General features: G+C 48.2%; 1 protein-coding gene across 3 annotated transcripts in view; it reads left to right on the top strand.

The window, feature by feature from the left end:
• DAAM1 (dishevelled associated activator of morphogenesis 1) overlaps positions 1 to 24,191 on the top strand; it is a 117,475-nt gene that overhangs the window by 44,630 nt on the left and 48,654 nt on the right. For all 3 annotated transcript variants that reach the window (XM_062577405.1, XM_062577404.1, XM_062577406.1), the window contains exons 2-3: positions 867 to 1,090; positions 18,612 to 18,701. In XM_062577405.1, coding sequence (XP_062433389.1) covers positions 908 to 1,090; positions 18,612 to 18,701 — 273 coding nt within the window. In that variant the 5' untranslated portion in view covers positions 867 to 907. The remainder of the gene's footprint in view (positions 1 to 866; positions 1,091 to 18,611; positions 18,702 to 24,191) is intronic.

The raw sequence follows: 24,191 nt of genomic DNA, 5'->3' as shown, positions 1-24,191 counted from the left end.
TGAGCAAACCAACCACTTTGGTTAGGCACGATGTAAGCGCTGCGTAGGAAGGTCCGAGGTACCGACATCGGACAACTTTATCAGCTGAAATCAGCTCTCATAAATATTTACGGGAATTTCAGCTAGGGTTTATGTAATTAAAGCCAAATAAAACCTGACTTGAAAATGAGCCACCCAACCAGTGGCTGGAAGTGGATGCTTAGGGCCATGCTTAAGGGTGGGATGACAATATACGGTATTTTCTCCTATGCTCCCCAACCATTTGCAGCTCTGGGCTTCCTGAGCTGCGTGAAGTCTTTCCATGTTTAGTCGCCCTTGAAGCTCTCAGGGTTGGCTCTGGGGTTTGTTTACCTGGTGGCGTCGAGCAGATACAGCTGTTCTGGCAGCTGCCTACCGAATCCGTCATCCTCCATGGCCAGCTTGCAGAGGGTTTGGTTGTGGCTGCCAGACCCGAAGGAGCGGCATGGCGCGGGGAGGTCAGCGTTGCGGTGGTTTGCCGTGGTTTGCTCCGTGGGCAGGGAGGTGGTGGTGGTGGTGGCTGGGAGGGGAGCCGAGAGCCTGGGGCCCATCTCCCCTTTGGGCTGCGAGCACCGGCGACGCCGGCGTGACCGTCTGCCTCTGCCTGTTCTGCCGTCTCACTTCAGAGCAAGGAGAGCAAATGCATCTTTTTAATTAACACAGTAGTCAAGATTGCCAGAACCATAAATGTCAAATCTGAACGGAAATATTTGGCATGTAAACTGTCTCCTTTTTTCCCCGCCGCGTTGTGTGTGTGGGTGGCTTTGATTCATTCTCCTCTCCAAGTAACGGAAAGCACAACGCGACGGAGCAAGTACTCAAGCCTCCTCTTCTCTCTTTTTCTCTAGGATCTAGTACCTAGAAGGGAGGGACGCAGAGGATTTTGGCCATGGCCCCAAGAAAAAGAAGTGGCCGAGGGATCTCATTCATCTTCTGCTGCTTTCGAAGCAGCGACCACCCGGAGATCACCTACCGGCTTCGCAATGACAGCAGCTTCGCCCTGCAGACCATGGAGCCTGCGCTGCCGATGCCGCCGGTGGAAGAACTGGATGTCATGTTCACTGAGCTGGTGGTGAGTAGGATCCCTTTCTTGTTCCTCTGTTTTTTCCCTCCTATCTATTCTCCCCAGCAAAGACAGACCTGGTTATGAATTTTCAGACAAGCTTTAATGTAAAGGGAACATCATGACCTACTGCTGGGAGTGGTTTTGTGCTGAACCTTGAACTCCTATGTGCTCTGCTCGTCCCTGAAGTACCTGCCATGCTTTAAGGCTCAGGGCTAGCCAGCTGTCAGTCCTGGAACAAGCCCAACTTTTGCAGGCAGCCTCTTCCCCTCATTTTATTTTGTGGCAATTTCTCCTTTTGCTTATGAGGTATTGATTTCTTAGAGCTGATAGCATGTGTGCGTCTGACCTGGGCGTGCAATTGGTCCCAGGGGGCTACAGGCTCTGCTAGCACAAATAATGCTCTAAGTGGCTTCAGCCTCCCTTGAGGAGGGAGACTAACAGCCCTGGAGCAGCGAGGTTGCGAGTTTGTTTTTGTGTGATGTGGGTTTTGGGTGTGATGTTCCTCGGATGCCCAGACAGACAGCACAGGCTGCTTGGATGCTGGGCCCTTTCCGGGAGGAGGCTGCCAAGACTTGGCTTGTTTCAACTGGTGCCATCTCCGTGGTTGGCTGGTTGCCCTGTCCCACAGGTTTCCCCATGGGCTGACAGGCTCTAGGGAGGAGAGGATAGCTGCTCGCAGCTGGTTTTGCTTCAGGATCATCTGTAAGAAGAGACAGGGCACAAGTTTGAGTGCTTTCTCTTGGCTGCCCTGTCCTGCAGTGAGCAGGCACTGGAAAAGAGCAGGCTCTCAGTAACAGGAGGAGTAGCTGTAGGCATGTCATCTCTAGAGCCCTCAGAGGTGTCCTTGGGCTGGTTGCTGCTGGTCCTGTTAGGGCTCCTCTGTAACTCCCCAGTGTTGTCTTTGTGCTGTGGCCTTGGGCAGCAGGAGCAGAAAGCTGGGAATTGATGCAGCAGTGTCGAAGCTGTGTCCCCTATATGTGTGGAGTACTCTTTCCTTGTTGGTCCTGTGCGAAAACCTGTTTTGTTGCAAAGAGGGAGCTGGAAATCATGATCCTAGTCAGTCACACCATGGTATAGCATTTCCCTTTGGACATCTGGTGGTGTAGTGTCAGTGATCCATGTCGCTCGGGTGAAGAGGACTTCAGATTGCGTTATGAGAGTAGCAGTTGTCCAGATGACCTGCTCCACTGGAGAGGTTAGATGACAGGCAATTCCCAGACTTGGACTCTGTAGGATCATGCACCATGGCAGGGAAAAAAATCCCTTCAGAAGGATATGGTCTTGTAGCCATCTGGCAAACCACTGTCAATCAGATTTGATTTCTTAAGGTTGAAAAAACCTGCTTTGTTCCACTTCTTTCTTGATTGATAACTTAGCAAAATCAAATTGTCCTGTGGAAACTCTTTCCAGTGGAAAGTTCCGAACTTGCCCCAGCTGAATGCAGGATAAGAGCTTGTTGTGAGACAGGTTTGGCATTACCAGGCAGGCTGAAGGAGGTATCTGCTGAGGCTCCTGTGCTGGATTCTTACTGGGACCCAACCAGGCCTGCATGCCTACAGCATCTCAGGTCAGCCCAGGAATCTCAAAGGGTCTCCTCCAAATTCAGCCGTATACCTCATGCGAAGAATGTACTGCCGGGGAGAACCGTGCCACCGGCAAGGTGGGAGCAAGGCAGCACCCGTAGGGACCAGCCTCTGCGGGAGGGTGTTGAAAGGCGCTTGTGTTGCTCGTCTAGGGCAGGCTGTGATGTGGTTCTTGGGCTCCCTGCCCCTTGCTTCGTGCTGCCAGGCTTCCCCTTTTTTTCCCAGCTAGTGGTGAGAATAAGCCTTTGACGCAGCTGCTCCGCTGAGGAGCGGAGTCAGATGTGAACTGCAGCTTGGTCCCCAGGGCAGGTGAAGTCATTCGAGAGCAAAGGCGAGCGGGTCCCTGCCATGCTCCCCGGTAAACAGCTGCAGCCCGCTGGCTCCCAGGAAAACCCCACGGGCAAATCTGTACCCAAGCTCCGAGCCCTGACACAGCGCTGGCTGGGAAGGAGGCAGAAGCTGAGCTCTTGCCCAAGTGTGCAATATGGCAGATTCCCCCAAATGGCGAATGAAGATGCAAATACCCTGACCCACCTCATTATGGCCAGCTCCTCGCTCTCAGTAACCTGTTGGTAACGGGTGTTAAATTTCAGCATTAGTCAAGTAGCTTGGAAAGCGTCCTGCTGTTTCTGTGTAAGCCCACTGTGTGAGGCTTGGATCAGAGACAGAGAACGTACTCAAGAGGCGCTGCGCTGATTTTTACGCCTGCTGGAGCCCGACCAGGGGCTGAAAGTTGTCTCTTAAAAACGTCGCAGTCCTGCTGCTGCCAGGCCCTTCCCTCTTGACAGCGGCTTGTGCCCACTTTGTCGGACCAGAGCTCTCTTGAAAGTCCCCAGTTGTTTCGATGAATTGGGTTGAGGGAAGTCAAAGTAGTCAAAGAGGGTCCAGAAGCTTTGCCAGCTGAGGTTGGTCCTCAGGTCTACACCACCAGGCCTGGAGCCCCAGTGAGCTGTGGACTTGGGGAGAGAAACAGGCTGTGGACAGAGTGACCTTCAGCAAGGGACCCCCTGTGATAGAGCTGAGAGAGGACTGCAAGGGGTAAAGCATCTCGCTGGATTGAAAGTGAAACTTGGCAATTTATGTTTGTATATTACAATAACAAAAGGCTGCACCAGGTGACGCAGGAGGTGGCCTCTGGCTGCTTTCGTACCTAGTGCTAGACCTTGACAAGGTAGCACAACTCGAGATGGCACACGCTGCCTATGATGCCAAAGCAGCAGGAGAAGGATGGTGCTTCTCAACTTAGAAAATATTCTTGTGCCTTGAAATCAACATGAAAATATCGGCCAGCTGCGAGACTTGCCGCAGGGAGCTGTCAGACTCCTCCAAATGCTGTCGTATCCCTGCTCCCTGGTGCAGTCTTTGGCTTGGCTGATGCAGTCTTATCGTTCGGGCCGATCCACGTGCTAAGGCAGAGCTCCAGCCTCGAGAGCCTCACTGCCCAAGGCAACGGGCCCGAGATGGGTGATGGCGTGTCCTCTGCTCAAAGAGGGGGCTGAGGCAGAGAGGTGAAAGGATGAAAACGAAGTCATGCAGAAAGGTGACAAGTCCAGATCGCCTCAATTCTTGTCCTATGCCTTACCCACAAGGCTGCCTGCTCTCCCGGGATCCTTGGGATTTCTGGGCTTGTACAAATATGGATACACGCTCATGTGGGCACGCACACACCCCCCCATATGTATTTCAGCCTTTTGTCCATTCACCATGTTGCACTCTCACAGTGACCTTTTTGCTCCTCTCCTTCCCTTCAGCCCTGGACTTCAGGTGACCCACATTAGAGATTTCAGTCCTGGGCTTGGCGGTGCTCGCTAGGAGCTCTGCTGGGACATTGCAGGAGTGGATTCAGCCAGTGCGTGGGCAGTCCATGGGACTGCCATAAATATCAGTAAACTTGAGCACAGCGAGCTCTCCGCTCTGCCCATCCTATGCTGTTGTGTACTTCAGAAAGCAAAGTCTCTTTCTTTTTGGATCCATCCTGCAAAAAATTCTCTAGGCTTAGGATGTTTTTTAATGTGCTTGTTCATATGTGTCTGAAAACATCCTTAGCATAAGTAATCAGTGATTGCCATGGACTAAGAGCAGAGAATGAGAGGGTGTGGATGGTTTTAGAGCAGCGCTTCTCTCTTCAAAGCCTGGTTAGCTAAAAGTTCAATTCACTTTCTTGACCTATATTATATGGCCTGCCCTGTCTTATATGGATAGTTTGGATTGTAACTACTTGACTTTCAGCTTCTGTGAAATAGTTTTGTTTTTATTCTGTTGCTATCCAAGTGCTTCTCCGGAGGAACAATGGGGAAACAGGGGATTGGTTTCTTGTCTGGACCCAGACATGAGCAGATTAGTCAGTAAGAAGTGCCCAACTTGCAGTCTGGGTTGCGGGGACAATACATCCTGTCCTAGCCAAGAATATCTAGCAGGCTGCAGCTTTTCCCTGCCTCAGAGAACATGCAAATATCGTTGCCTTGGTCAATGAATGATCACTGGTTCCTCCCAGAGAAACCTTTTCCCTTTCCCGTCCTTTTTGCCCCGAGGTTGAATGGGCTTTCATCTGAGCATTGTTGGGATGTCGCTCAAGTGGGCACTGGCCCCATTTGAAAGGTTTTTCTTTGTCTCGTGTCCTGTCAGGGCTTCGGCCAGCCCAGCGTTAGCCACCCAAGGAGGGGCAGGTGCTCGCAGGGAGGCACTGACAAAAGCAAAAGTTTTTCAGTTGAATTTAGTGACGGCACATTTGCGGCTCTCTGGGAAATGTTCAGGCTGCTGGGACAAGTGCCCTTCCCAGAAGTATGGAACTGGGCTGGGCCTCCAATGCAATTCTCTTGCACTGCTGCTGGTGCATCTCATGGGCTCTGGCTAGGCAGCGTTTGCTACCTCTGGCTCGTCGGTAGTGTACCACCCACCAGGCAACATCAAATGGATTCAAGCTGGTTCCCTTCTCCGAGAGCCATGGGTGTTCCCATAGGATGTGATAGGAGCATTTGTGCAGTGTGGCTTGCTGGTGAGGGAGACACCCATGGCATGGGTGTGGACTACATCATCAGACCTACACAAGCACCAGTCCTGCAACGGAGACTGCCCCATGCAGCACCAGGGTGTCTTGGCCCCTACGTGAAGGAGGGGGATATCTGCTTCTCCAAGAACTGCCTCCAAACACCGAGAACAAAGCTCTGCCATCTGCCACGGCTTCTTTCAAGAGGCTCCTGTGTATCCAGGCTAACAATACGGCATTTCTTCAAAGGCTGAGATCTTGCTTGCATGCTAAGAGAAAGCACTTGCAAAGAGACACATAATGGTGCCATATGGTAGATCTTGCCATAACAATCCTCTCTGTTTTCTGCCAGCAACTAGACTTTCCACCAGATGGGTGAATGACTGATGTCCTTTATATCTGCTTAACACTCCTTGTCACTTTAAGGTTTTTAATGAAACACGCTGTGTGTGGCAGTGTGTATCAGCCCTGCAGGACATGTGCTTAATGGGCGGATGGAAGCGCAGGGGGATTAAATGGGTTGATCAGGAAAGGTCAAAGTAAGTCTAGGAATTCCCTGTGTCAGACCCAGGAGTCCTAGCATTTATTTAAAAGGAGAGTGAAGAACAGGGCACCTTTGTACACGTGTTTCACATCTGCTCTGTTGGATGGACACAACAGTTTTGTAACCCTGGTGCTTAGTGCTTTGGCCCTGGGCTTCAGAGGAGTGCTAGGAGGACCACTGTGACCAGCTTCCTGGCCTATCAGGCCCAGCCTGCATCTGCTTGACCTCTTCCCGTCTTCAACCACCTAAGCAGGTGTGGGACACCGCTATATGTGCTGAAGCTTTGGTCTCTGCTGGTTTCTCCAACTGGGATCTGCAGTTGCTGCGGCAGCGATTGTGTTAACAGCCCCTGGTTACAACTGATTTTAGCTATGAGCTGAACTTGGGACTGTTTCCCTTTGCGTTCCTGTCTTCTTTGAACACAGTCATTTGAATCAGATCTAAAAGTGGTTTTGGAAAACCAGTTACAGGCATCGGACACTAGGCCATACGTTCCTGCCTCACACTGAGGTTGTGATGGTGATACTCTGTTCAGTGAAGCTCTTTGCAGGTGTGAAGGAGAAGGATCCTACCTACCTTTGCCCTAGTACTTGAGAGCCTCACATGAAACAGGACCTTACAAATGATTGCTTGGCCATTGAAACTGAGCACAGGATGCTGCTCTGATGTCCAATGCCCTGGAGATGTTGCTGTGACCACTTACTCAGAGCAGCTGGTGACAGCTAGTGTAAAGAACTGGAGACTGACCGTGACTCCTTTTCTTTTTTTTCCCCAGCTGATGAGAGCCAAGTGCTCTCAGAAGCTGTTTGGGAGGTGATCTGAAATACCTAGACTTTTTAGGAAATTACTCTTGCTGGTCCCTATGGGGCTTCTCAGTGCTGCAATGAGAGCAAGATATCTCTTTTGCCTCCTACTTTTCTTTGGGAATACAGAGCAAATAGGTGCAACCATGCATCTAGCCCTATATCCTGCCTGTGATGTGCAATAGCAGGTTTTTAGTAATAGGTGATAAAGCCAGGGTAGGTACAGAGATGATCTTCCTCCAGTCTCTCCTCCCAGTTCCTAGTAACCTCCAGGTTTTGGAAACTTGCAGAGATGAAGCTGCGAGGAGGGTGGCTCGGCAGTGTCCCCAGCCCCCATGGGCTCTGGAGGAACGCAGGCGCTCGTGTACAGAGGATGTCAAACGGCTGACGTTGCACATTATTTGTGACTGCATTAAGTGGGGATCTGCTGGACGGGAGATATTCACACATGTTCTCTCAAGCGGTGTGATTTATGCCTTTCCCTCCCGTGACATGGAAGTCTGCTCCATTGCTCTGTTCAGATTTATGAAGTAGCTGGAACTTGGGAGACTAGGGGGAAAAAAGTTATTGGTAGTTTGTGTTATTCAAGCATTTGTTTTTGCTGTCCTTGTGGCAACAAAGGTACTTTTATCAGAGGCAGGAGAGCTGCTCTTTGGATGACAACGATTTTTAGGAGGTAGCATCCCAAATCACAAAGATTAACTCCGCATTACCTTTAAAATGATCCATGTTGGGTGACTTGTCTGTGGCTGAAATGATGTAGGATGCTGGGATAAGACACAATCTTATTTCTTTTCTCTGGATCAGGTGTATGATGTCTCTGAACCTGGGCTTTCACACAGCTTTGCAAACAGCACCCGTATAAGCCTACGAGCACCTCTTGAACAGTAACAGCGTGGAGGTGAAATGCTTTTACAAGCAGGTAGTGTGGGGCCTTCCTGTAGTCTTCACTTTTTCAAAACTAATATTTTGGAGGCGCAGGGGAGGTAACAGCTACGCTGAATGCTTCATGAGACTGATCTGTCCTGAAAGTGTCAGGCAGCAGATGCGTGGTCTGAGGCTTCCCATTTAGCCCATAAAGATAACCCTTCAGGAGCGGTGGCGAGAGAACAAATTTCATCTGGCAGATCTTGACTCTCGTAACGCGCGGCTGCAAAACATTTTGATGCTAAGCAACGGGGGCAGTACGAGAACCCAGAGAGAAGAGCAGAGCGTTGGCTTCCGCCCCTGCTTGCATACTTGAATTATTATTATTTCACACGTTGTTCCCAGGGAGGATGGCCTCAAACAAAGACGGGAGAACAGCCCTGGCCCTTTGCTTTGGAAGCGATACTCTGAACTTGACTGCATCCGTAACTCACACGTTCCCTCCTGGGGACCTGGGGAACGGCAGCCTTTCCCCTCAACTGCTGAGCAAATTATGGCTTTAGTGTCCTTCGTTATATGGTGTTTATCCTGGTGGTGCTGAGGCCCATCAGTTGAGCGGTGATGCCTGCTAACGCTGGTAGTGAAGAGCAGGTTATAGGAGCAGTCCCTTAACTTCTCCCAGCGTTAAGGCTGCTGTTTCGAGCTTAAGGTTGTCAGTAGAAGTAAGGTGGCAATTAGGAGGCGGCGGTGTGGTTAGCATAAGCACTGCTCTGTGTTAACGCCGGTGTCAAGTAGGGAATTCATTACCAGCCATATCCAGTTTTACTGAGGAACGTAAGCAATGTGCTTTCTTTTCCCCCTGTTGGTTTCTGATCCAATGAGAAGAAAGCGTGAGGCTTTGCACCTTGCAAAACAACGCGGCTTTTATGTAACAGCTGAAGAATCAACTACAAAGCAAAGCTTTGCATTTTATGCTTACAAGTCAACTGTTTTGGGGGGCTTTTCCCTTTTCCTTTTCTTTTTTTCTTTCTTTTTTTTTTTTTTTTTTGCTGCCTGGCCTTTGCGTTGTTAGGAGCTTCATGATTTTGGTAACTATTGTACAGTAGCCTAAGCTAACTTCTACTATAGCCCCACAAGAAAAGCGCACACCTAGACAAGACACAATTTTGATAGCTCTTGTGCTCCATTTCTTCCACGGGGCCTGTCCAGGATTGGGCACTTGCAATGCCAGGTGTGAGCCCCATCCCACCACCTTCTCCCAAGACCTCTCCCTCACACTTACGAATGGTTTTTAACGAGGAAAACTAAGCAATTCAGTAATGTCTGTTTTTTAATTCACTCTGTAGGGAACCTTGTGCTGCACAAAGGACTCTTCCAGCGTGGTGCCCAGCCCCTGCTCTTTAGGGGCTCACACCGCAGGCTGCCGGGTGCCTGCACAGGGCAGAGATCTGCAGTCGTAGGGTGTGCGCTCGCTTGTCTCACGCATCTCGGTCTGTCAGTCACTGCGCTTGTGTTCAGCACCTCCTGGTTTGACACTTTTGCAGATAATCTCATATGTTTTGATAGGTAAGCATCTGATAGCGAAGTCGCACACCTACTCAGCAAGCAAATAAGAATTTTCTACCCACACGTGTTCTGCGAGCTTGGATGATATAACCCACCGAGGAACAGAATATTCCAACCAAAGCATTTCTGTAATTGCAGTATCTGTTACGACTACAAAAAGCATGTTGGCTTGTCTTGGTTTAAAGGCCTTACCGTTCCCGACTCGTAATTTTATGAAGGAACTGCGTTATGGCACAACGTGTACCCCAGCCGAAGGCAGAGAGCAAATACGAAAACCCTTTGTTTCAATGAGAAGTGTAGCTAAAGTGGAAAAACTATATGGTCTGCCTGGTAAGTGCTTTGCACTGCGCTTCATAAAAGAGGAGGCCACATCACTGGAGGGTGCCTGGATACCTCATTCGGTAACGTGCCAGTGCTGTTAATTGGGGCATTTAGGTTTCAGCCTTTTGCCAGCTCCACGGGTTTTTGGTACAAATCACCACTGAGGGTCCTGGCCTAAATGGGACAGGGCATTTGCTCTAGCAGTGTTTTGCTCTTTCCTGATTGCCTTATCGTTGAACCACGTTGCTGGAGTCACAGGCAAGGGTGAACAGCGTGTGGATTTTGCTTTACTGCCGACCTCAGCAGGAAGCATTCTTGCTAGAAATGGACCGTGCCTTCCTCATATCTGATTGCAGATTTGTCTGAAGACTTTTTGTACTGCTTTAGTATCTGTTAAAAGCAGAGTCTGTACGCTCAATGGCGTGTGAACATGCCCAAGGTCAGCTTTCCTCAGCCGAGTCTCTGTGCACGCGGTATCCTTCCCTAACACCATGCAATCCTAATTCTCATCAATTCGAGCACTTGAATCAATACCTTATTTAAGGGGATTAGCTTCTCTTCCCTGGCAGCACCCAAAACCAAGAGGTCTTAGCAGATATTTTCCTATCTGGTTGTTTTAAAGGCTAAGTTTTGCAGGGAGAATGAACTGCAAATCAGCAATATGGAATGGGGTGACTACATTTCTTTCATATGAAAAGCATCCCAGGCTTGGCTTGGAGCTCAACTTACAAAAGATACTGGTTAAACAAGAGAAAAATTAGTATGTTCTTAACCCCATCTGGTGCCTGCTTGTGTTCAGCATCTTGCTGGAAGCTAAATCTCTATGAGAAATTGCACCTTCCTGGAGCAACTCTCTGCTTTCCTCTTGCTCAGGTTCTTAAAAATGATTCTAAGATGTTGGCAGTGCCCAAACCCAGTAAAACAGTCCTTAAAATAGAAATCATCCTGACAGTGGGAAGAAGTCAGCGTGGGGCTTTGTAGTCTCTAATTGCCGTTGGAGGTGCCTTGCCTTGAGCCATAGGCAGCCTTGGAGCGGTTTCACTCCAGACCAGCAAAGCACAGTGTTCATAAGTGCAGGACTTCTTGGGCATCGTTGTGGGGCAGTGAATGTCTAAACCACACTTTACACATGGGCTTAATTTGTAACTTCAGTATTTCACTGATTTCAGCAGTGGTGGGACTTAAAAACTGATTGAAAAGGTAGCTGCTTCTCTGGATAAATACACACACACACACACACACACACACACACACACGTATATGTGAAATCCACATCTGAAACCTTCTTGTTATTTATTTGGCACCTCTGTGCTTTATCATGGTATGCGATGCACCCACCGAAGGGTGAGCATGCCCCGCTTGGCTTGAATTTGATCCATTTTAGCCATCACAGCAATAGATAATCAGCCATTAGGTCTTTTTGTCATTGCTTCCAGAGTTCACATACGACCGCGTGCAAAAAACACTGTGGAAGTCCACCTGCAGGGCTTCTAGGTCTGCAAGCGTGCCTGTGGATCAAATAGCGTAGATCAACAAAATTCTTGCTTTAGGGTGCTTTGTACGATAATGCAGCCTGTAAAAGTACTCTGTGTTTAATTAAAAGGAGAGAAGAGTTTTCCAGATGACGTTGATGAAAAGGTCGTAAAAGACAAAGCTCAATAAAAGGAAGAAGTGTGTATATATGCAGCGATAGATATGTATCGCCAAAAAAAGATAGGAAAACTTAAGTAGATAGTTCTCTTCTAAAATACATTGGTATTGGAACGTGAGCACCTTTAAAACCTAAACTTACTTTAGCCTATTGAAATAATTAATTAAATGAAGTAATTTTAAAGCAGTGCCTGCTGTCTGGCAAAATTAGGTGTTTGAACTGATGGGAACATTGAACAGCTGGAGCTAGAGTTTATTGCAGAGCTAAATCAGATATTGATGGCTGTAATCTTTTCTGCAGAAGAAGAAAGGAATACGTACTTTATTTACATCTCTGCAGTGAGTTCAGGTCCGTAACTGAAAGCTGCAAAGCAGGATGGATTGAGGTCTTTCCTCTTCCGATCAATGACTAAAAATTAAATGTGGGATGTGGAGATTTACTGGTTGGAAACACTCTGAAGTCGTGACTCCTTGTTGCTGCTAGCCCATTCCTGTGCTGTAGGCAATGTTACTTTATGCAAAAAAAACCCATTAATAGGTAAAGGCAAAAGCTTATGTGTACAGTATGCCTAATCATTAATAAATAGTAGGGTTTTGTTTGTCTTCTATTATTCCAGCTGGCAGTTGTCATGAATGAAGAAAAAGACTCTCGTAATACTACTGGCTGGGGTTGGTTTGTTTGCAGGTTTGTTTTTTTTTTTTTTTTTTTTTTGTCATTTTTCAGTTCCCCGTATACTACAGATGAGAAGATGTGTGCTGGAGAGGAGGTGTTTTTATTACTGGTGCTAAAAAGAAAAGACTTGATTCACTACCTTCCTATTAAAAAAAAAAAGTAAAACTAGATCTACATATTTTGAGAACTGCAGTCACCTAATATTCATTGCAGATAGCGAAGTTCCCCCTGCTTTGCAAAATGAATTACCAGACTGAAGGCTGTATTTGTTTGCATATAATCATTAAATACTGGTTACAGGTTGATAAGTATGCTTATTTAAGAAAACAAAAAGAAAACAACAAGTTAAATAAGGTGGATTATTAAGTCGAGGCTTATCGTGCGCTGGTATAAATCCCAATCGAGACTGGCAGCGTGAATCAAGCCGCCCTCCGAGGCAGCTGTGTGAGGGAGCGTGTTCGCTGAGCGGAAGAAGATTAGATGAGGTACAGAGGGAAAAATGCTGATTGCCGTTTCCCTTGACACTGCAACATTCTTGGATAAATCAAATTGATGAACTTGGAGAAGAATGCCTGGAAGGGAATGAAAAAGCGATACGACCCCTGGAAAGGAAGTTGATTCAAACTTCAGCAGGCAATTTTTTTGTTAATTCCCATGCTGTGCTGGTTAATGCCAAATGTTGCCAAAAAGCATTCCCACTTTTTCTTCTTTTTAAGCAATCTGGATCTCCCATGCATTATGTGCGGGGGCAGAAGACCCCGTTGTTCATGCGCTGCACTCTCCTTGGTGTCCTCATAGGCCTTATAGTGAAGTTTCTCAGCTCTGGGCATCCATCCATCAGGAACAAATTCACTTGCTCTTTTACTAGGTTCTTCATTTGCTGACCCATCTGTGTCTTCCTGTTGTACTTTGTATGTATGTGCGTATTTATATGTATATTTATATATATATGCACATTTATACATTTATATGTAAACTCAAAGTCAAATCAGCAACCTTTTGGGGAATTTTTATTTCAATTATGGCAATTAATGACATAATTTTTCACTCCTTCTCTGTCTCCTTCATATGTTATAGTTATTCAAGTTATCAGCTAAAAAGATACATTAGACTGATTTTTTTTGTCTTTTTCCCCATATAGCAACTTCTGCAAATATTCTGAGGATGCAGACCCCTGTAGAGTGAATTATCACTTAGTTAAAGTTTAGTCTCTAGCTACTTTTTGTAGATTATTTTTGTGGAGCATGGGATTTGTAGGGTGTCAGTGGGAAAACGAATGGCCTGGGCAAAAGCATGAAGAAAGCAGTGGTGGTCATGCTGGTTTGTCCTCTCCTGCGTGGCCTCCTGTCCCCTCGTGGCTCTGCCACTCCATCACGGATGGAGATAGCAAAGGGGAGAGTTTCAGAGGCTTCAGTCTCCAGCTCTGCTTCGCCTGCGTCAGCAGGTGTGGACCTGAATTATCCTGAATAACCTTAGGGTTTAAACTACGTCTTTATAGTCTCTGCTCCAAAGTGACCTGGTCACGGTGTCCTAACGCAGTTTCGCTCTACAGCTTTTTCCTTCGAGTGACCCCGTGCTGGCTGAATGCCATTATCAGGTTAGCAAAGTCCAACCGCTCCGTAGCTTCCTGCCATTTCCCTGATCAAAGTTCAGTGGCTTTGAGCGCGCGGAGGACGCTCACCGAGATCTCCACCGCGCTGTGCCTGACGCCCGGGGCCAGCTCGCCGCGCCGGGCTGGGAGCGGGTCTGCGACGGGCCGGCGCTGCGCTTTCATGCCCTTTCTGCTGGGCGAGACAGACGTTTCTCTCGCCAGCCCAACTTTTCTGTTTGATCTTGGTTTGCCGTTAAAAGGCCGTGTTACAGATTGCGCTGACTACAAACTTTGCAGTTCTCTTTACAGTGAGGTCAGGCTCTGTTCCTCTCCCGCCTTGTCTTCTCCGCCTCCTGCTTTCCAGGCTTTTCTCAATGCAGGGTTGTTTTCTGACTTGGTGCCTGGCCGATGCTGTCACTGCTGGAATGGGCTGTGATTTGATGTTTTTGGCAAGCGCGCTTCAGCAAAGCGTCCAAGTAACACCTGCTCGGAGGAGCTCTCCAGCTCGGGCTCAGCTGTCCTACAGTCCTGTCCCTAAGCCGCGGGAGAGGAGAGCTCCTTGACATGGTTTTTACTTGCCAGACTTTGCCCCGTTGTCCTCTCGGTGGTGCCTCTGTCTCCTTCCAAAGCAGCTTCATACAAGTCAGAGGCATTTGCTGCTCCATCTGGGAAGGGAAGGGGCAATACCTATGGCTCTTAGCCTCATCCAGTGATGGGGCTCAGCGCTTTAAATCACCCTCCCTGAATTCCTTATTTGCATCAGATCAGCCGTGGGTGATACCCCAGGCTTGGGATCCAACTTTTGGGCCATGCTGAGCTGGTGCTGGTGCCTTGCACAAGCATGCCCTGGAGGAGTCCCCCCAGCCTGCGCAGTCATGCCACCACAGCTGGGGCTCCACGTACCGGTCTGGTTGCTGGCTCCAGGGGAGGTATAGACCCTGTGAACCTCTCCACCGAAAAAATGGTTCTGCATCCTCCAAGGGAAAAACGTAGGTGCAAGATGAAAATGCAGATTTGGCCCTTGGGATCTTACTTGCACCATTCTGAGCTAAAGTACGTATTTCTAAGGTAGCTTTAGGAGAATGATGTGTAATTGCATTCACTAGAGGCTCGTATTACGCTCGGAAGGAAGAGGAAGTTTGCTTGGCTTGGGTAGAGAGCTGTGAGCCATCAGCAAAGCAAATCATGTGGATATGTTTTACCTCCTCGAAATAGCATATAAACTGTTAGAATGAGATCCTCACTATGAGTTTTTTAAATCATATTCAACTGGAGATTTAATGTGGAAACATGTTTCCGGATCTAAAGGTTAATAGTTTAACTATATGGGATAAATATCTAAGAGTAGCATATCTCCTTCCAGCAAAAACACTCTGGGCAGAGACTTCCTTTTAGAAGCAAAATGAAGCTGTTATTTTCTATGCCTTTGACCTGATTCCAAAAGAATGTTTAAAATGGCAAAGTTGGCAAAGCTTGCCGTGGGAGACAGCCAGGTGCGGAGGGGTAGAGCGGTGAGGGCAATGGGTGCACATCGGGGAGGGAGGGAACCCAAACTGCATCGTTATCTTCTCACTCTTCCCCTTGGACAGCCACTGCCGTCAGACGCAGCAGTGTGAGTGCCTGGCTTGCAAATGGACTATAAAATTAATTGCCAGTTAGAATCACCTAATTGAGTTCATGATTATTAATTGAAGGCACATATGGGTTAGAGGTTGTAGACAGCTTCTCTGCAGCGTTATGACTCCACAGTGCGACTGCAAAAGGCTTTGGCAGACCAGGGTTTGTACTGTTGTCTGTGAATGATCTTCTTGTCCTCTGGTGATCTTCTGACGTTTGGAAGATAATTTCTGAGCTGCCTGCTTGGGGCCGCTGAGTGCTGAGGTACTCATCAGTGACTGTAAGGGTTTCCTCAAGTCTAGCAAGGCTGTAGGTGGGTGCAGGAATTTCCACACGCCTGAGTAACAGCAAAAACCTGGTTCTTTGCAGTTAGGGGCTGTTACTGCTTGAAATAACAGTCATTAGTCACTGTTTGATTGTGAGGATTTTCATATTCACTGGTTGCCACACAGTATTTATTTAAACACCTCTCCCAAGCATCCTGAAGATATCATTAGGTAGGTGTTTCTGAGTAATGCAGGGCTGTGATGACTGAACAAGTTCAAACTTGGGCACAGTGAAACTTACTGTGTGAGGCTTTCTGCATCCTTTTCGGGTGTGTTTGCACGTTGTCATATACCCACATCTAACATGTTCTTCTGCTTTATTCATTCTTACTCCTACTTAGGCTTCCACTCCGTTTATATTTCTCCTTGGTTAATAAGTCTTCAGTTCTGTGCAAGTGTTTTTAGCACGTGGGTTTTTTGAAAGTTTCAATAAATATTTTTCTAAGAGTCTAACTAAAGATGTGTGTCGCTGTGGCTTTCATGTCTGAATCCAAGATTCGCGTGCCAGGGGAGCTGGGTCACAGTGACAGCATCTTCAGCCAGACTGAGGTGACACTTACCGCAGTAGCATGGGACCCTCATCCTCCCTCACATGCCCAAATGCTCTTTTCCAAAGAACCATGTTTAAATGGCCTAAATTGTAGCTAGTTGCTGTGTGAGGTTGAGTAGCTTTAGACCCACAGAAAATGCAAAGTTGGGGCTGAAGGAGGGTTTGGATGTCTGAGCAGCTCATCGCCTGAATAGACGCGGTGGCACAAAGGCAGAAAGAACGAGCTTTCTTCACGCCACACTTTATTTCTAAGTCTATATTATGGCAGCAAAAGTGTTTAAATTGTAGTGGCTGCTCTGAAATTCTGCTTCCAAAGCTCCGCAAATGTCAATTGTATTTTGTGGGCATGGAAAGTCTGTTTGCACATCAATTTGAAGAGTCGGTTGATACGAGAGAAAAATATCAAGAAACAGGGAAAGCTCCTCCAAGCATACGTAATTGGAAAACCTCCATGACACCTTTCGTTGGAGGGGTAATTTCACTGGGAACTGAAACCAGTATTTGAAATGGCTGTACAGGGGAATTTGCAGCCAGCTCCCTCTCCGAGATGTTCAGGACTCTGCAGCCCCTGGCTGCTGTGTGCTGTGCTGGAGCGCCCTTGGTTTGGTTTACAAGATAGCTGAGGGCTCCATTCCTTGGATACTGATTCGAATTGGTTGCAATATGAGCTTTAATTAGACCAGCTGAATTTCTTCATGGCCTGTGGGCTTGTTGATGCAGAGTCCCATCTTTCCCGTAGGCATCTTGCTCAGCCTTTGCCAGATGGGGCCTGTCTCTTTGATTGGAGTACCAGTGGCTACCGGCGTGCAGGGCCATAGCCACTTCAGTTGGTATTATTCACACCAGAAAACTGTAATGGGTCTCTGCGTGGGTGGGTGTTTTTTTTTTTTTTTTTTTTTTTTTTTTTGTTAGTTGATAGAATTAATTGAGTAATTTTTAGTGGGGATTCTCCTGATTAAATCCACTGACTGGGTGTGATGAGCTGGATGGAGGCCGCAGCAGGTCTCTCCAGCACTCCCAGTGCTGCGTCAATGCCTCCTCTGGCAGAAGAGTTGTCATCAATGGTGGTTGTTTTAAGAGACGTCTGTGAGCGTAGGATCGAAGTGTAGGCTTTTGAAATGAGCCTCGCAGCCCTGTCTGAATGTTTTATTTAGTACATTCCCTGCTAAAAGCTTTGACCTACATCCAGCTACGGGAAGCAGTGATGCTTTGATAACACTCGGGCATCCTAGTGGAGGGCACGGTTCTAACCGAGACAGGAAAGTCAAAAATGGATGCGTCTTTTAAAGAAAAATCACCTAAACCAATAAAGGTCTTAATCGGGAGACAGCTTTATCCCTGCCAGGCAACGTGCAGCACAGTTTTAGCGGAGAGGGCTTGTCTCTTTTTGAACTGCGGGTATTAGTTTTTAAACTATCGTAAAACAAACCAAAAGCCAAAAAGAACTCTTGACACCAAAAACAATTTGCTGTAGTTAAGTGAGTTCTGGTGTGAGTTACGTGGCTCGATGGCTTGAAGCAAAGCAAAGCCTGACTCTGGTAACCCATCTGCCTGCCAAAGGGAGGAAAGGGGGTGAGGAGGCACCAGTCTGGCTCCATCCCGGGGGCGGACAAGGAGCCCAGGGCGGTTGCTTCTCCCAACGTCACTGCAACTCCACCAAGGCTTCTGCTAGAGCAGCAGATTGAGGTATAGGAAATACCCTTTCTGGTTTTAATTCTACCACAGATTTCCTGCATGGCTTGGACAGGTCTCTTGGTGTCTCTGCTGCCTGTTTTGCCTGTAAAATGGGTCTGAGAGACAACAGGGATCTCGCCTTGTGTTTTCAGTCCAAGGTTTGGAGTCGGAGCTGATTCATGCTGCAGTAGGTGCAGCTCTCATGCTGCATCCGTGGCCGGGGGGTGGGGGTTGATGACAAGAGCATCAGTGGTGGAAATGGCTTAGTGTACTCAGGGTCCTCAGTGATGAAGCAGTTATTCTGGATGGTGAAAAAGAAAGGTCGTAACTGAACTGTTATTCCCTTTACTTATCTTAGATGTGATGCATCATCTGGAGCTCTTAACTCTCTCCATAAAGTTATCCTTCTGGCAGCTATAACGTATGGGGAGCTTGACTTCATGGGTGTCCTTGCTAAAATACTTACCTTTTTTAAATGTAATTAAGACGTTCTCAGGGAGGAACTACGTGCAAAGGTTTGCAGCCCTTTTGCTCCTGGCAGCCAGCTGTAGCACAAGAGTCAGAGAGAGGTCAGTAATAACAGGATGATAATTAGTGTTATTGACCCGCACAAATCAATAGCCGTAGGGTGAGAGGCGATGCTTTGTGACCATCACCTTGCTGTGTCGGGGCCCCACATTGATTTATATCACTTATCTGGGAGTGAGGGTTGTGCCTGCGCGACTGCTGTTGGCCGTACTCATGGTGCATGTTTTGTGTTTTTTTTCCCTCCTCAGGATGAACTTGACCTCACAGACAAGCACAGAGAAGCTATGTTTGCACTGCCAGCAGAGAAGAAATGGCAGATCTACTGCAGCAAGAAAAAAGTAAGAGATTTCTCTGTGTTGGTTTCAAAAGCCATGGGTTTGCCTTGCTTGTTCCTTCCAGATTGAAGGGAGGAAAGAATTAGAATGGGACATGACTTTCTGTTGCGCTTTTCAAATGATATGTGGGGCTTCACAGAAGGACATTGATTCCCTGGAGTGTGGGAGGTCTTGGGGAGAGGAGGGTGATCAGAAAGATCTCCCTGCCCATCCCACATATTTAGACTCACATCTACAAAACTCATGTCTGTTCCTGTTGAGCCCCCTGGTTTTAAGATGTAGGAGACATCTACATCAGGCTATGGGGGATGCCCCCGTGCATGTGGACACCCTTGGTCAGCAGTGTCCGTGCTTTTCCTGCTGCCCATGCCGTGCAGGAGGTTTGTGGTCATGGCCAACCTTGAGCCCGGCAGCAGCGGGCAGCGATGCCTGCACACTGCTGTCGGGCACGGGCGTTTCCAATGCGTTACGCACGCGCCGTGCGCGGCAGGTCCTCTCCCTGCCCGGCCTCGCTGGTGCAAGCGGGGCCACATGGAGATCTGTCACTCTACCAAACCTCTGGGAGTGGTTCAGGGCCCTGGTCCAGGTCCTCTGCAAGGGCAGGCGCCCTTGAAAGAACTTTTGTGTTTTGTAAGGAGAGCTCGCTGGCTTGAACCGGAAGCTGAGGTTAGCGTTGCAGAAGTGCGGGGCTCATCCGGTTGCAGTTCCTAGGGGCTGTGTAGCCCCACGGCTAATGGTGGTTAACACCAATTCTTTCGGGAGAGATAGAACAATCCGTTTCTGCACTGGGCTCCGTCCAACTCTGTATTAGTTAGCGACTGAGTGAAACCAGAGGTTTAACATCCCTTCCAAATTTCTGTTGCAGTTGCTGTTTTGCTTCAGCACGTGTTGTTATCTGCATGAGCAATGCCGCTTGCTCTCCAACAGTTTCCTGTGGCAGTGAGTTCCATGGCCTAATTACAGGCTGTGCGAAAGCATTGCTCTTGGTTGGGTTTCCAATTTGCTGTTTTTAAATATAATTGGGCGTCCTCTTTGTTCTCCTGCTGCAGTTCGCTTTTCTCTGAGAATGACATAAAACAAAAAAGAGTTGGCGGAGATGTGCTGTCCGCAGCAAACCAGCAGGAACTTCTCCTGTAGCGTGGCAATGCAAAGGTTACTGAGGGTGGGATAGGAGAGCATGGTCCAAGCAAGATTGAAGCTATCTTGTGAGCTGAGCTGCTTTTAGGATGACATTGTATCACCCTTACGGTGCTGAAGGGTTCCCAGGTTCATGGACATGATTGAAATTACACTGATAAAAGACCAAGGTTGATGTGAGTCACTGATCTGCTTGTAAAGCTGTTAACCTGTATTTTCTGGGACAGGGGAATGTGTATGTGATGTTGTCCTTACTTGCTGTGTTTCTAAAGATGAAAAAACACACGGGCACCTTCCAAAAATTGTGTGTGAATAAAGAGATACACTTACATCTGAGCATGGTTGCATTCCCCTGTAGAAAGAGGGTGAGAATTGAGATTTGAATTTCTGCTGATGGATAAAAGCGCAGGTGATGGATGAAAGCCCAGGTGACCAATATCCCAAAGTCAGTGTGGCCTCTGGATGGGTTTGCCACGGTGGTGCTCAGCTGGCTCTTGCTGACTCCTAGCCGGTTCATCTGGGAAGGAGGAGTCTGGCTGTTCAGTGACCACGCAGAGGACAGTGCCATCAGCCCACAGGGCTTCTCTCAAACCCAAACGGTTATTTTTCATGCGCACAGCGGCTTGCTAAATTTTTACAGTCAGCTAAGAGCGGTCGAAACGCCTGTTTCCCTGTCTCCCCGGCAGCCTCCTCAGGTCACTGGATTTTGCTTCTGGAGGTGTGCGACTTAACCAGCGTGTGAACTCGCTCCTCACACTGACCTGCGAGTGCACGTGACGGACTCTAGCTCTCGCTTCCCAGCCCTGTCCCCAGGCGCCTCCGATGTGCTGGGCGCACAGCGCTCGCTCGCTAAGGTGCCGACGGCGCTGCCGCAGCTCAGGCTGAGCCGAGCCCCAGGAGCACTGGATTCGTCGCCGAGGGTTTGCAAGCCCTTCCTCTCTCAGCAGAGGATGTTGGCCGAGGTGGCTGCTGGAACGGCAGCCCTGAGCGCAGGAGAGGCATCGCCTCCCTTTGCCGCTCGTGGAGGGGCCCCTTGTTCAGCCCTTTCAGTAGCAGCTTCACTATCCTTTGTCCTGAAATCAAAGCTCAGACCTTATCTCCAAGTGCAGGTTGCTAGCGGAGATGAGAACAAGGTCTGTATTTAGCTAGTATTTGCCCACCCCCTTAATAGCTTGATTTTTCAGGGAGTGAGGATTTTCCCCCTCTGTGTGTTTGTCAAGGAGTCCATGCCCTGGGGAGCTGCAGAGCTGTGTTTAACCCACTGCGAGCTGTGCTGGGATTCATTTTTCCCTCCCGTGTTGGGTGACACAGAGGTCCTGCAGGAATTGCTGCAATGGGGAAACAGGGAGAAAAGTGCTAAACAGAGCAAAGAGATTGAAGCAAGCCGAGGTGTGTGATGGCTCAGGAGCACCAGGAGCTGAAGCTTGGAACTTCTTCTCGATCACTGGTGGGGGAAATGCCCACAGTTTCCTATTTCACTGCTGTGGCTTGTAACCTTGTAATCTTTCTGCAGAAGTTGGCTCCAAAATGCTCGTGGTTGCCTGGCCCTGCTCAAAGTGCATTCACTGTTATTAATCCCTGTTTTCTTCTGCTGTAGCAATGGCACCAGATTTTCCAGCCTTGTTTTAGGCCAAGAGCAGGCTTACCTTGCTCATGTAGGATTAAGTTTTAAGCCTCTCATAAATACCCCTGAAATCCATGTATTATTGTTATCCTTAGGCCTGGCATGCCTGAGATTTAAATTGGAGGGGAGCAGAGACATTAACAAATTACAGACACTGTTCTTAATCAACAAGAAAATGGGCAGAAGATGCTGGTTCGTCACTGCCTCTAGGATAAGTGTAGCCATACTCCAGTGTGTCTGGATAAGCAGAGACAATAGAGACCTAAATCAAGCAGAGCCATGTAATTATTATTGTGCATGGAGATTATGTGCTATCTAATCTCCTGGGGAAGAGTTTAGATGGGACCAATGTTCCCACTTTTCTCTGGTTCGGGTCTTACTCGCACTCACACAGGCACTGCAACTCTTTAAAAATCAAGATGATTTCTGGTGGTTTTAAGAGAAGGAGCTGCAGAAGCCCCCTGCTCCTCTCACATCATTCTCTGAAGTATCTGGATCACGCACCCATCCAAGGCTGAATCCTGGGTACTGCTTTCCTACCCCACAGTCCTCGTTACTCTGGTTGCTTTCAGCCCCTCCTGCCCTGCTTATGAAAGCGTCTCAGCCAGCTGCAGAGCTTTTGCATTGCTGTTTGCTTTAAAGGAGGTTTGCTGGTAGGGGTTTTGCAGGGGAGACAGATGCTCTTGTCCTGCTTTTCAGCTAAAATTGAGTGAAGCTGTATAAACAGATGCTTTAGCAGGTAGCGTATCTAGGAAACCAGAAGTCACGTGCATTAGAAGCCACTTCTGTGTATGGGCAGGCTCTAGGCAGTCATGCTTACACGTGATGAACGTGGTTTAAGAACCGTCACACAAAAGAAACATTGGAGGCTATCAGCAGCTTATAGGAAATCTTACTTGTGTACCTCTTTGTTTTATTGAGTACAAACCACCCACAGCATAGCCTGTAACCTGTAACGTTTGGCACCAAAGTGAGAGGTTGGACTTCTCTAGCTGAGAGTAATTATTGGGTTTTGGCAATGGCAGTATTGCTGGAGATAAGGTTGGGGGTCCTACCTCACTGCTTCAGCTACAGCTGGAGAGGCTATGGCTGTGTTACGTGATTCAAGAAGTTCAGGATACACCAAAATGCTTTGGCCTGTCTGTGTTTAATAGCGAGTTGTTACTTGAAATGTCTGTGAGCTCTTAACACCTAGTTTAGCCTACTGGCTCCCCAAGGGGTTGGAGAAGGCTGACCTCAGCTTTAGGCATGGCTTGCCAATGGTCCAGAATTGTCCCCCGAGCAGTTCTTGTCTTTCCTCTGCTGCCAATTTTGGCTCTTTTTGGAAACAAGCTGTTAAAGTAGGAGTGCTTCAGTCTGACGTGGAGTCAGAAAGTCCCAGTTTGGAGCATTCCCAGTGTTCAGCTTTTTCCCATCTTCTCCTTCCCCTCTGTCTTGCTGGCCACAGTGTTCCAGGGTGATCCTGGTGGCAGTCAGAGAGATCGGTGGCCGTGAGCCCCCAGCAAGAGCAGTGAGAAGCAGGACTGCAGCGCAGCTCTGCACACATACTCACTGCCTGGCCTTCTTCTGGGGATTTCCCAGAAAACTAGCTTTGCCAGGCTCCAGAATATCTGATGTTGTTGCCATAGCATGCACAGCCAGGGAATCCCATGCCTGATTGGGTGGGTTTTATGACATTCCCAGATTTGCAGATATTCTAACACATTAAAACATTCTCAATGTTTTCTCTGTGGATACTACTGATTAAACACCCTAAATAAAGTTTCACCACCCTACTGGGAGCCAACTAGCACTTCTGAACACTATCCTCCCACCCCATCTCCTTGGTTGCACTGGGGAGCAGTTTTCCCCTTAGTCAGCATCATGACACAGGATTTCCAGGCCTTGGGATCCTTGCTCTGGGCTCAAGCAGAAACTATCCTGTCCCTTAGCTGTTCTGAGGTTTGGGGTACCTTCATCAAAGGCAAAGGCAGGCAAAACAGAAAGCATCCGAATATCTTTTTAAACCTTGTTGCAGCTCACAGCAGGGCATGTTGGAGCCCCGGAGAGACTGACGTGTTTGGCAGGATGGGGACGTGCTCACCAGGACCTGGAGTGAACAGCAGTTGCCTTCGTTTAGGAGACCAGCAAGGCTGCAGACCAGGACCTAATGCCAACATTTTTTCTCCGCTCTCGTTCTGTGAAACCTTTGTCCCCTTCATCCTAAAGTGAAGGGGAGATCTGGTCCTGGGAGCAGCCTGCTTGTTCCCATTTTAAAAAACGTGCCAGGTTTTGAAAGGGGTTGTGTGGCACATCTGTCTGTGACAGAGGAGACTGGACGTGATGTTACAGGGAGTCTTGCCAAGTGCTGGCATGAGCTGGCATCAGTGCCCTTGCTTTGGGAGGAGATGCCTGTTCCTTTGGTCCTCCCATATCAGCTGCTCTCTGGCACTTCTCCTTCATCACTGGCATTGCTGGCTTTTTTGGGTCAACTTTACCAAGTGCATTCTAACTGCTGTATATTTTACTACGTATATTTTCGCGAGAGGCAGGATTTGCTAAAAGATTACCAAAATGAGTCATTATTGTGCTGGGCTGTCCTGGCCAGGCAGCACATTCTCAGCCATATCTAGCAGCACCTGGCCTCTGTCATGCTTGTCAAGAGGAAATAACATAAACCCAACTGTTCTGAAAACTTACTTCCTTTTCTGGAAGGCATTGCTTTGCCCTGCAGCCTCGTGTCCTCTTTTCTT

The sequence above is a fragment of the Rhea pennata genome, chromosome 5 (assembly GCF_028389875.1).
Source record: "Rhea pennata isolate bPtePen1 chromosome 5, bPtePen1.pri, whole genome shotgun sequence".
NCBI lineage: Eukaryota > Metazoa > Chordata > Aves > Rheiformes > Rheidae > Rhea > Rhea pennata.
This window is presented reverse-complemented; position numbering and strand designations above follow the sequence as displayed.